Genomic DNA, 12,752 nt, shown 5'->3' on the forward strand with positions numbered 1-12,752 from the left:
CCATGATTGCTTTTTGATATATTAAGACAAGTATAAATGTGTCTGGCTTATGGAAGTCTCAGGGCAGCTACAAATAAATACGGTGTAGCTCACTACCATATACTCTCCCGATTTCCCAGAAACGTTGGAAATGTCCGATCTCGACAGAGATGCTCTCAAATGTCCATGCTGAGTCCCCATAATTAATAATAACCAGCCGCATGCATATATTATTCCACTGCTTTCAACAAGCACATAGAAGAAAAGAGAGATGGATAAGGAACAGGGAGGCAGTCTTCTGTAAATGTCTTGCAAGTATAAGGTGGAATCTGGAAAAGCAATTAAAAACAGTTCTGCTTCAACATGAATGTTGACTTCAATGGAAAAAGGCTCAAGTCCAAATAAAAATCTCTGAGTCAAGCACAAACAGTCCTCACCTTAAATGGAGGTGAGACTGATAAAGAAATGCTGCTGTCTTTTACAAGGTCAAGTAAGATATACATAATATAAAGTATATCTAAAATAATTTATTGTCACAATATTTTGCCGCTCATGCCTCTGGTGAATTGCAAGTACAATTTAACACACATGGTAGCAGATTTAAAATAAAATAAAAAAAATCACATTGGACTTACTGTATCTGTCCCTTTGCATTATGGTATTGTGAGCCTGATTTAACTGTCAAAAATTAGTAAAAGTATCTCACGCTGCTATATTTTGTTGCTTTCTTAACAGCAGATTCACCACTCTGTAAACTGGCCAAACACTGATATACAGTGACACATGATAAATTACACATTCAATATTGTTGAAGCTTTTAAAATGCCACATTAGCCATCAACATTTTGCAACTTTGTGACAGTCACTGCTCTGAACTCATAAAACCAAACATAATTTATAGGTTGCTTTGATGTGCAGACCCCTTAATTATTTTATCACCATATAAAATTTTACAGAAATGAAAAAAAAATGACTGGTTATAATTGTAATCTTGTGAAATTATGCTGAAAGAAAACCTGACTGTCTGAGATACAGTATATATAGAGAAGTGTACGCATGCGCAGGCATACACACACACACACCCACACACACACCCACACACACACACACACACACACACACACACACACACACACACACACACACACACACACACACACTGTATAAGGAAAGACAGACTATAAAAACTTACACAGTTATCCTCAGAGCCAGAGGCAATGAAGCGGCCGCATGGTGAGATGGCTGAAGAGCACGGATGGCAGCGATTTAGATGGTTCTCATAACGCCGTACACACCTGAAGAGGAGTTATGGTCTTATTAAAAGCACATAATATGTATACTTTATACAATAAAATGATATAATCCAAAATAAATTATTTTACCCTGAACTCTGTGCGTCAAGAAAGACTGTGACATAGAAGGGGACATCTTTGAAAAACACAGAATTATAATCTAAAAAACAATGCTCGAGAAGTGAGATATCTTAGATGACGAATGGCCCCCTCGTGTAACTCGGCACTGTTTCTTTTGGTGTGCAACAGCATGTAATGTCTTTACAATGCCACTAACAAGTAGCTGAGCTAGGGTCTCTGTATGGGCTGGCATGTTGGCAGGGCTTCAACAGGATATGGTGAGAGCATGTCTTTGACATTCACATGCTAATGTCATTAAGCTGGACCAAAGTAGGTCATATTCACTGTACTGGTGATCATAAAGACATTTGATATACCCAGTGTAGTGAGAAAGTTAAATAAAAGCAAGCAACAATACTGTTGATTGTTGTTAAGACTGTGTAAGAAAGCTGAACTCTATGGCATTTTTTTTTTGTGATGTATTCACTGGCATTACTGTATTTTGTAAGACGTTCCTTTCATTTTTCCAGTACATTGCCAATGTCAGCTGACTACGCAATCTGCCCATACAGCCCTCAAAAGATTAAGTTACAAAGTATTGCTGGCTGCAACTTAACACCTCATGAGACGGAGTTGGTTCAGCCAAAAACCTAGTGTCTTGAGAATGCTGCAAAAAGGGCAACCTGACTGAAAAGAAGGAAAAAAAAAAACTGCCTCCTTGACAAGCCAACCCATAGCCTTCACTGTGGAGATGAAGATACTGAAAAAGAAAATTGTTTGTAATGTTTGAAACTATTTCAATTTCATTCAAATACTTAAGTCCAGGTTAGCTTGAATTTAAGAATATACCCAACAGGGTCATATTATCTCCTGTGTGACAGCCACTCATGACAAACCTCTTATCATTTCAATGTACAGCAAGATGAACGAGAGGTATCTGTTTCTAAATTCCCATCAGTCCATCTGGCCATTCAGGTCTACAGCAGTGCTGAAACAAGCGGTCACCATCACACTGATAAGAAGCAGTTTAAGAATAAGAAGCAGCTTTAACAAGTTTGAAAAAACACTCATCTGGTTTTCAGAAGTGTCAGAAGACACATACATTCTCCATGTTGTGTGAGTGATGACTATCGGGCATTTGCCTGATGACTAACACAGACTGCACTGGAGGGTCTGATACTCTTGGGTGGGAGACTATACGGTTACTGAATCCACCTGGGTATTCAGTGTCAGTCATCAAGGTAATCAGCAGCCTAATCATTGCTATTTATTTGCAGCCAATATATTTCACCCACTAAGGAGAAAGCTTGCTTTGACTTGTACTATTTTACATTATTTAATATAAATGCGTTATTGATCTATTAAGTCACAGCATCCATTTATCAGATGATGGAAATTCCACCAGATTCAAGAGAATACATCACTGGACTAAAGAGAAACATCTGTTCTCTCTATCTTTAGAATCAGTATCTGAATGAGGCCGATTTGAAACTATGCTAAATACTGCAGTGTAGATCCCTAAACTGGAACCTTGCACTCTAAAACACATCATTTGTAAATACAAGGGGTGAGGGCACTTACATTGCCTATAATTCTTTAAGTGTTGCAGATGTTCATAAACCATTACCCTTATTCAAGCAATGTTTGTCTTGTCTGAAAAGGAAGGAGCAAGAAGTGCTGGGGATTCTCATGTGACAGAGTAAAATAAAATTAAGATTGAGTTTCAGAAGTTTCCACTGAGTGAAATGTACATTCCCCATTGTGGTTTTTCTGACGGAACACAATATTAACCCCAAATTTGTCCCAACTTAGAGTTTCTGTCAATGGAGTTTCATTAACTGTGCTGTACAGTGGCCATAGCCATATACAGTATCACCATGGGTAAAAAAACGTAAGCTTTTACCCAGACAGTTATTCATCAGCAGTGTTTATGGACAAATAACTCGATTACAAAACAACTTACATTTTTCTTGATAAAATGGCAATGACCCGACAAATGTCAAACTAAACAGGACTGCTTATTTAATCAACATATGTTTCTATTCTCTATTAAGGCTATGTAGCCATTCAAATAGCTATGATTTTACATGCTGAAGTTTAGAGACATTTTCTTCTGAAACGTCTGCCACCAGTCCAATACAATGAGAACATTTTGATTTTCTTTCTGATGGACAAAGCATCAAACAAATCCAGGGGCAACTTCTGCTAATTCAGAGACTTTATTGAACTGATCCCAAATTCGACTTTAAGTATTCTCATGAACTTCAGCATACTATGCTAAAATGATGCTGTTATTACACTGTAGCAACTTAAATCTTTTACTAATTTAATCTATCAGAAGTTTTAGTCAGTATAATACCACTAACATTTGTTTTCAATATATTGCTTTCATACAGCCATATGTTTCACTTCAGAGAAACTGCATCTGCAAAGGGATGCTTGATGACAGCTCTAAGAACCAGAAGTTGACCTGGAATCCAGGCACAAATATTTATCAGACAGAAATAAGGTTTTGATTGAGTCTGGGATGAGGAGTTAAACATGGAAGTAGTCTCAGACATGAAAGAATGAACTTATTAAAAAATGCCTTTACCGGGCCAAAAAGAACATTTTGAAATCCAATAGAGCCTACTTGAATTATCCGCCTTATATGGAAGTGATACTAAGGGCCAAAGAAATATATTCTTAGCTACGTACTTTGGAAATTGAACAATTGCAATTCAATCATTGACTGAGGTATGTTTGTATAAGAAACAATGGGACTGAAATATAATTAAATAAAATTTTTTGCCCCCAAAAAAAAAAAAAAAAAAAAAAAAAAATTTTTTTTTTTTTTTTTTTTTTTTACCCCCCCCCCACCAAAAAAAAAAAAAAAAAAAAAACAGTTTCATTAATATTACTTATCACTGTAAATGTAATATGTAAATCTTTTTGTCAGAAAACAGAACAAAAAATACATACAGTACATGATTACCATGAGGATAACCTGTATAGAGGTTGCATACAGGTGATCCAAATATTTAATCTGAATTCATGGGAAAACACTATTATTTCATAATGAGGGAGTCATTTCAGAATTGTATGCCAGTTGTTCCGGATAGCACTATTTGCCACGTGTCCAAAATGTCATAAAAAGCAATTGTTATGGTTAAGTAGCCATACACTTCTGTAATGCCACCAATGTTGTGCTCATAGGTTTTAAATCCAACAGAGCAGACCAACCTCATTGTACGGAGGTCCCAAATCTTCACACCATCCGTGACTGCACTGGTAAGGAAGAGGTTGTATGAATCCGGCGTTTGTGTGCTAAACATGGAGCCCTGTGAAAAATACACAAAAAACAAAAATGACTAGTCAGCACATGCTTGATTGAAATAAGTTGCAAATCAGCTTCTCTTATTGTCCAGTGCTGGAAAAGTTTGTTGCTGTATATCCTGTAATGGCAAATAGTTTTCATAGTATTATTCCAGGTAGCATTATTATTACCTAAAAGTAGAATGAGACATTAAAGCAACACTAAAAGCACTTTTCCTGCTTCGGTCCCCCTACAGGTTGGAAGCGGAATTGTCCATTACCGCTGTCGTAATGTCTCATTATGTCTCATTCGAACTACAGATCCGCTACCCGACCTAGCAAACTTGCTTAATGTAATTTAATGGACAATTCAGCTTCCAACCTGTAGGGGGACCAAAGCGGGGAACGTGCTTTAGTGTTGCTTTAATGTCACATTCTACTTTAAGACAATATAAGGGACCGTTTGGTATTTATGGAATGGACCACCGGAGGAAAATAGGGGAGGGTCATGTAATTTTATTCTTTGTTGAGGGGAGGGTCATCCAACATTTTTTTGTGCGGGGGGGCAGCTCACCCAAGTTTTGTATTCATAGAAACAGCAACATTTTAAAGTGGCTTGTTTGGTGCATATTTTTTTCATGTAGCTCTCAGTCTTGGCCCCCGCTACCAGATGGGTCTGACCCATGAGTTTGCTGTGGGGCAGGGGGAGCTGCCCCCCTGGTGGCTGAAACGGGTAATTGCATTGTTTAAAAAAATTATTGGAATAATTACATCTGGCATGACCAGATATTTTATAAATATCTTAAATAACACAAAACAACTAAATGGTGGTAGGTAATACATCTGATTTCATATACTGCTTTAGTAAAAAAAATATTTCCTGGCTGACGATGCGCGCAGCAGGACGTAAAAAACGAAAATGACTGTTGCTAGTCTGGACATCTTACTGTGCCAAGGTTGCAATAAAGGTTTCCTAAATGCCATGTATATACATTTGATGTCAGCTTACTAATTTATTGCGGGTTTTGTGTAGATTTGTACTTACTTTCCACTTTATTTAAACGGCGAAGTGGAGGAAGCCGAGTGAGGAGTCCATAGCAACCAGTTTGTGTGTTGAATGTTACCCAGAGTGCTTTGCTGAATGGTCTCAATGTTTTATTGTTTTATTTCATGTGAATACTAGTTTACTAGAGGAGTAACTTAGTATCTGAAGTAATGCAGTAATGCAGGAAGTGTCCATGCTTATTGTGTTTCCACAACTATTTTAGTGAGTAAATCTACTTAAATGGCCACCACACCATAACAGAGGAGTGTGATGCGTCAGATGAGAAAGCAGAGGTTAAGTCCTGTATGTCTATGCTGTAAAAAAATAATGGTAATCTGTACATCTTTGCCAAGCACAAACCAGTGCAGAAGGTATCAATAAATTGTTGGGGGAGGGTCATTCCTTTTTTCCAAATTGTTTTGGAGGGTCATAGAAAAATTATTACTGGCGAGGGGAGGGTCATATCTATTTTGACTAAAGGTCCCAAAACTCCTCCGGTGGCCCCTTAAATAAATAACAAACAGTCCTTAAGCACATTAGGGCTAGAAGGAAAAACTGGAATAGAAGCAAAATTGTTGTTGATTTGTCTTGGTGTCATTTTTCCATCCGTTTTTGCACCACACTGAGATACACTTCAGCTATAAATATAGACTTTCCACAGCACATCTATACATTAATTCCATATATGACAATTCACACCAAGTTTTCAGCTGATACAGTGGAGTGTGTGTGTCTGTGAGTGTGTGAGAGAGACAGAGAGCGAGAGAGAGAAAGAGAGAGAGAGAGAGCAGCGGTGAGTGCGTTTTTTTGTTTAGATTTCCATTAGGAGTGTGAGAACGGGACTCTGAGAGGGCATTTCCAGTTCTATTTTCCGAGAAGCCCTGTGCGCTGATGAGTTCCAGGTGAATTTTTGCAAAAAAGGCGATGGAAATTTGAAGTGGGAAAAGCTGCTTCACTTGCTGAGGTTCCTGATGTTTGGTCCGCCTCGGGACGAGAAAGGAAGAGGGGTGGGAAGAGTGATGTTATGTGTACAGTCCCCAGGCAGGGGCAATCCCTCTGATCCGCAGGTGTTAACCCTACAGCACCCTTGGGCACCCAGGCGGAGGACCCCACATTGACGCAATAGCCAAGCTTTAACAACACACGGCAGGCTTTCCACAGTGTATGGCACACAATAGCTAGCGTGACAAAGAGCAGGCACCTCTGGGTCGAAGGAGTATAGGCAGCTGTGTGTTGAATGGGTTGATGCATTTTATCCATCCCACTAGTTGCAGTGTGTCCAGCTAATCCAGCCTGGCCTTGAGTGTCAAGTATGCACAGGTCAACATGCAGAACATCAATACCCCTAGGTCACTGGGTACAAGCCTCTCTCTCAAGCATCTGTAGGATTTCCATATTTTTATGACCAAAATGAATGTATTGGTTGCTATTACAAAGCTGGCAAACCAGAACTTAATTTTATTGTAGAATGTAAAGTGATAGCTTCACAGAAATGTAAATAATATGCAGAAAACCCAGACTTGAATGCATTAATTTATTATTATTATCTATAGTTTTTACGTGATGCAGTATTACATTCTTTATAGCACTATAATGGATGTGGATACAGGCCCAGGCTGTCTACTTGTTAGACACCAGCAAATTGGGCCCACATTGGTCCAAGACAGTGATGTGGGAGTAAGGCCACATAAACCCAAACTGCATCATGGAAAAGCATTACTCCAAGGCTACCATCCAGCATGGAATCTCCTTCTGCCATCTCCTATGGCAGGCTTAATCCTGATGCACCAGGGATTTACATTCAAACACTCTGCAAGATGAATGATACTGATGATGGCACGTCCTGTCTGTCGGTCATGGAAACTTCTGGGTAACCAAACATTTCTTTTTTTTAACCATGGCCTTCTTTACTCACACCACACACACTAACACTTTTATTCCCTCAAAGACAATCTGTGTCTTATGTAACTCGTGCAACACTCATAGATGTCTTATGTAAGACTATAACATCTGCCAAATAGTAGACCCTTCAAGAGTAAGATGGAAGATGGGGATCACAATTGATGCAAAGCCAAGCAAATTATTTGCTGTGTGGGGCAGGTCTAAACGTCGCTCAGTCTGCCTGTGGAGTGATGAGATGTCTTTGCATCTTTCCATTTACAAAGGTTACGTTTTTTTAGTCAAACTACAATAACTTATATTTGTGACTTTTTGAAAACAATAAAAGTTTGTCTTTCAGTAATGAACATTATTTAAAGAAAAGCAATATTCATATTTTGCATTTTAACTGGTTATTTTTGGCATCAGTAACAACAATAGGGGTTGCTTGATCAACGGTCTCCAGTTTTACTCTACACTGTACTAAACAATTTCTTATCTCTGAAGAATCTACGCATAGAGCCCACATAGTGAACACATTTCACTTACACATATGCTGTCATTAACTTTACATCTTATCACAAATATAATAAAGATAATAATACCTATTTGACCAGTCAGTTTTTTTTACAGGGACATTTAAATGGCCTCACCTTGTTCTGTGTAATGCAGTGGACAGCTCTGCTGTGGGCATCAGGGAGCGCTGAGGCAACTGAACCCTTGTTCATGTCAAATACTTGAATGGACCGATCTGAACCACACACCACTACGATATCTGACAGCTTTTAAGAAAAGTCATGCGATTTATTATTTGCAAACTATAGCCTGCAGTAGATGAGATGTGTGATCTCTACGTTTTTATTATGTAAAGTGTTCAAAGTAATTTTTCTAGGACAAAACAAAAAAACTTATCTTATCAATAACTAAAGAATGCCAACTTCCCCTTGTAATTCATGGGCCAGCCCTAGAGCAGCACTAGTGCTGGCCCATGTACATACTACTACTACTACTACTAATAATAATAATAATAATAATAATAACAACTTTTATTTATATAGCGCCTTTCATGAAACCCAAGGACACTTTACAGAATTACTGTGGCTAAGCTAAACGAGGTTGTAGGCTGTGGTAAACAGGTGGTGTTTCAGGAGTTTATTTTAAAATAACATAGCTAAATACATCAGTTTGCTTTCTTGCAGACAGCTTCTAATGATACACAAATTAATCCTTAATTAATACAGAAAAACCAGACTAAATATCGAAGCTTTTTTTTTTTTTTACTGTAATCACTCTATATCCATTTCCACTCCCAAGCATGGTGGTGCAAAATAACTCCTGACAGGATCTCACTCATTCCAACACAGCTTACAGTGGATTTACTGGAAAGTAAATGCATTGTAAACTCTAACGAGGGGCTGGAATGCAGACATTCCTGAAAAATTAAAGAGACCTAAATGATTTACAGGTGAAGTCGGCAGTGGAAACCCTGAGGCAACATGTGTTCACTTTGCCTTCCACAGCATCAATAGAGTCTAAACTATAAGACTTCCAGCTGCAAGAACAATAATAACAGGAAAAAGGATACAAGAGAAGAAATCATTGATTGCAGACAAGGCAGTGATGTCTGTTGCTGATGTCGTTGTAATGCATCTTGCCAATTTGATGACACTCCGTTGCTGATATCTGAGAAGAAAAAGAAGAAGCTGCGTCATTTTCCAAACAAACACAGGTGACTATATGAACAACATTTTAACATAATCACTGCACAGCTGTCGTTCTTCATCTACTGTACGTCTGAGCTGTACAGCTTTAGGAGAGAATTCCCTACCCTTTACGACTGCTTTTTGATTATCAGTTTAAGTGTCTCCATTCACAAGATGCATCACACACATAACTACCAAAAGAGGAAAAAGATAAACAAGCAACATGCACTTTTAACCCTTGAACTGTCTTCCCGTCGTTAAAATTAACACCTTTTTGACGCCTTTTCTGACATTTATATCCCTTTCTTCAACACTTTTTTCTATGTTTTTTTCGCTTTCGTTTTACGTTTTTTGATGCTTTTGTTACCCAACTACAAAGTTATTACCACTAGGTTTACACAAATTTTTGGAATTCATGGACAATAATCCTCATTTGTAGGAAATTATACCTCATTTTTGAGTTAAAAAAGCATAAATGATAAAATATTTAGACTTATATTAGAGAAAGGTATCTTGATGGATAATCAGAGACTTCAAAGACTCAGTCTGAATACAGTTTTGAAACCATTTCAATTTTTTTGAAATGCTAAAACTTGAACAAAACATCCAAAATTCAATAGTAGTGATCATGAATTGTATGTGTGAAGAGCATTGTAAGGAATCCATCTAATTTTTGGGTATTTTTTATAAAAACAAATAAATAAAAACAACGGGTCAAATTGGACCCAAGGACAAAATGAGGGTTAAAAGAGGGTATGGAGGACTTTTATTGTCATTTCCCTGGCCTCCAGAATAAGCTCTGACCAGACCCTCATCAAATCAGTAACAATGCTAGCTTAAGCAACAAAGCCTGCTACCTACATAAATGTTATAAGTCTAAAAAAGATCAATCCTTGGATCTACAGTACCCTTTTCAGCCGCATTGCAATGTTTTTGCAATAGATGTAGTTGATTTGGTAGTCATTATTACAATAGCTAAAGGTGAAAAGTGGCAACCATGGGTTTAAATCTATGAAAAATGCCCTACCCTGCAAGTATTGTTCATGTTCTCTTTAGAAAGGTCCTTAACCCCCAATGTGTCAGTGTTATTATGTAGAGGCCAATAAGAGAGTGGTCCTGATTTGTGCAGCTTTGAGGTTTGAATGTATGCCATTGTGATTGTGTAACACAATTTTCTATTTTTTATGTCATCGTGCTTCTCTAACAAAACTACGGAAGCCCTGAGAGGCAAGGTGAAAGTTTATCTTTTTTCTCGTACGTATGATATAAACTTGCCCGATCCAACAATGCCTACCTTTTATTTTAACACATTGCCTTTTTGGGCTTCCATACGAACACCTCAGCATAAATAGAGAAACTGTAGTTGGCTGGATACAAACACAATCTGTGAGGCGAGAACCATCCTAAGCAGTCTTTTCAGTAGTGCAGATATTAGTACATATAGGTAAGGGATAATGTAGAGCATAACAAATTAGAACCCCAAAAGCCTTCAAGCTGATCTTGAATGAGCTTGCAATAATGATAGGCTCGCTCTACATTATCCTGCTTATTACACGGCTACTCATACAGAGGTAACCCGCTGATCGGGACGGTAAACTTTAGCACGGCTCTCCGGTGGAAGCCAGGTCGCCCCGGTAAGCGAGCTAACTAATGCTCTGCTGCACTGTTGCCATTAGCGCTGTTAGTGATTCTTGTTTCTTCCACCCTCTCTGTCCCTTTGTGATCCACTGATCAGCAGAATAAGCTCCGTATGAGCACAAAAAACTATTTTATTTAAAAAAGAGTCCGCCAAAGTCTATGATAAGAACTCCGTCTATGGCAACGGTCTGTTATACTTAGCAACGGTCTGTTATACATAGCAACGATCTGTTATACATTAGCAACGAAAAATTTGACCGTAGAATGCCATGATTGACCAATCACAAACAAGTATTCAACAAGGCTGTGTAATAATGTAATGTAACAACTAGGATGTTAATATTGTAGGTTAATGGATCAGGCATTGCCAGTGCTGATTATTGTTGATTCCCCATTGCTACCCTGTCTTAAATAGAAAAAAAACATCAATTTCTGCTGTTAAATGCATTAGACCAATAGCTTAATTTGCCTATCCAGCTGGCCAGGGTGTTCAATTGTGTGAAAAACTGAAATCCAGCTTGAGACCACAACAGAGAAACAGACATTTTGGCCCAAACTGTAGTGGAATAAATGCTTTCTACATTTTTATATTGGATTCATAAATAACATGCATATTTAAAACCAATTCAAAACCAATAGCTAGTTTATATATCACTGTAAGTATACATACTGAACTGTTCTTTATAATAATTCCTTGTAATTACCTTTTTATGTCATCACGTGTGATGTCCACATTATACAGGTACAAGTAGAGAGAGGGTCCAGATGCCAAAAGCAGAAATTTGTCGAGGTAATAAAACTGAGCACTTCTAATGGGTTTGGAGAACAAACTGTCACCCTAAAGAAGGAAAGCAATGACAAAAAAAAAAAAAATCTCTAGAAATTATTGAGACATTCATGAAGCAAGAAAATATATTACTTACTATACTTACTATAACCTTATTTTAAATTAAGGACAATGACTTAAAAGAATACATTTTAGCAATATGTCTTCTAACTGACTTGTCTTGTTTTAATCATTGGGAACTTCATTGATGATAAAAAAAAAAAAAAGAGACAAAGAAAACGCAACATTTCTAAGTAGTTTTGTCTAAATACGTACAGTCCTCCATATTGCCTGAAAGTGATTTAAAGTAAAGTCACGGCTGAATTCTTTAAGCAATAAAAAGCTGTAATAGTTAGTGCTGTACACTGCTATAACTTTTTAATTGCTCAAAATGGTACACGCGACACCCTCAAATGTGGAGAGATAATCTGCACATAATGTCTGTGTTATCCCATTAAATCCAGGAGAAAAACACTTGTGGGCACTAATGGTAGACCATGTAAATCTTGAATGTTTGCTTTAATGCTCAACCAACAACCAACATCTCCTCATTTTGTCTCTTTAAAGTTCATAGAGAAGTTCTTCACACAATGTTGAAAAAGGGACTCAAAGAAAATCTGTTCCAAAACAGGAGGTAAATTGTTTTCCTTAACCCCCCAAACCGACCTTAAGTATATCAAGGTAAAGGTCGCTAAAAGATGGGCTTCCTGTCAGATTGTTTTCTCTGTCGAGGTTTATAGATGTACTTATCTAACAACTTACCTGACCTCTTAAGGCTTCCAATGACAATATATTTTAAGAGCACTTTGTGGTCATTTGCAGTTATTTCATTCTAGAGTTTCAAGTATAACTCTGCAAAGCTATTTGTAATTCTGGCTCACCCTGACAGAACTCTTGTTCCTGAAAAGACTTGCATTTTTTGCCAAGTTCTTTCACAAGAACACCAAGCAGTCAAAGGCCAAGCTCAAGACAATATCACTGAGTGGAGCAGAGCAGGGATGGTTAGCATCAGCTATGGGGAGACCCCAGATTTTGTT

At 37.7% G+C, this 12,752-nt stretch overlaps 1 protein-coding gene across 2 annotated transcripts in view; it reads right to left on the bottom strand.

The window, feature by feature from the left end:
• Positions 1 to 12,752, bottom strand: part of wdr27 (WD repeat domain 27) — a 48,831-nt gene that overhangs the window by 17,401 nt on the left and 18,678 nt on the right. For both annotated transcript variants that reach the window (XM_039782992.1, XM_039782991.1), the window contains exons 18-22: positions 11,594 to 11,727; positions 9,134 to 9,231; positions 8,202 to 8,323; positions 4,554 to 4,651; positions 1,172 to 1,274 (exon numbers count right to left, since the gene is read on the bottom strand). In XM_039782992.1, coding sequence (XP_039638926.1) covers positions 1,172 to 1,274; positions 4,554 to 4,651; positions 8,202 to 8,323; positions 9,134 to 9,231; positions 11,594 to 11,727 — 555 coding nt within the window. The remainder of the gene's footprint in view (positions 1 to 1,171; positions 1,275 to 4,553; positions 4,652 to 8,201; positions 8,324 to 9,133; positions 9,232 to 11,593; positions 11,728 to 12,752) is intronic.

This window comes from Perca fluviatilis, chromosome 19, assembly GCF_010015445.1.
Source record: "Perca fluviatilis chromosome 19, GENO_Pfluv_1.0, whole genome shotgun sequence".
Classification (NCBI taxonomy): domain Eukaryota; kingdom Metazoa; phylum Chordata; class Actinopteri; order Perciformes; family Percidae; genus Perca; species Perca fluviatilis.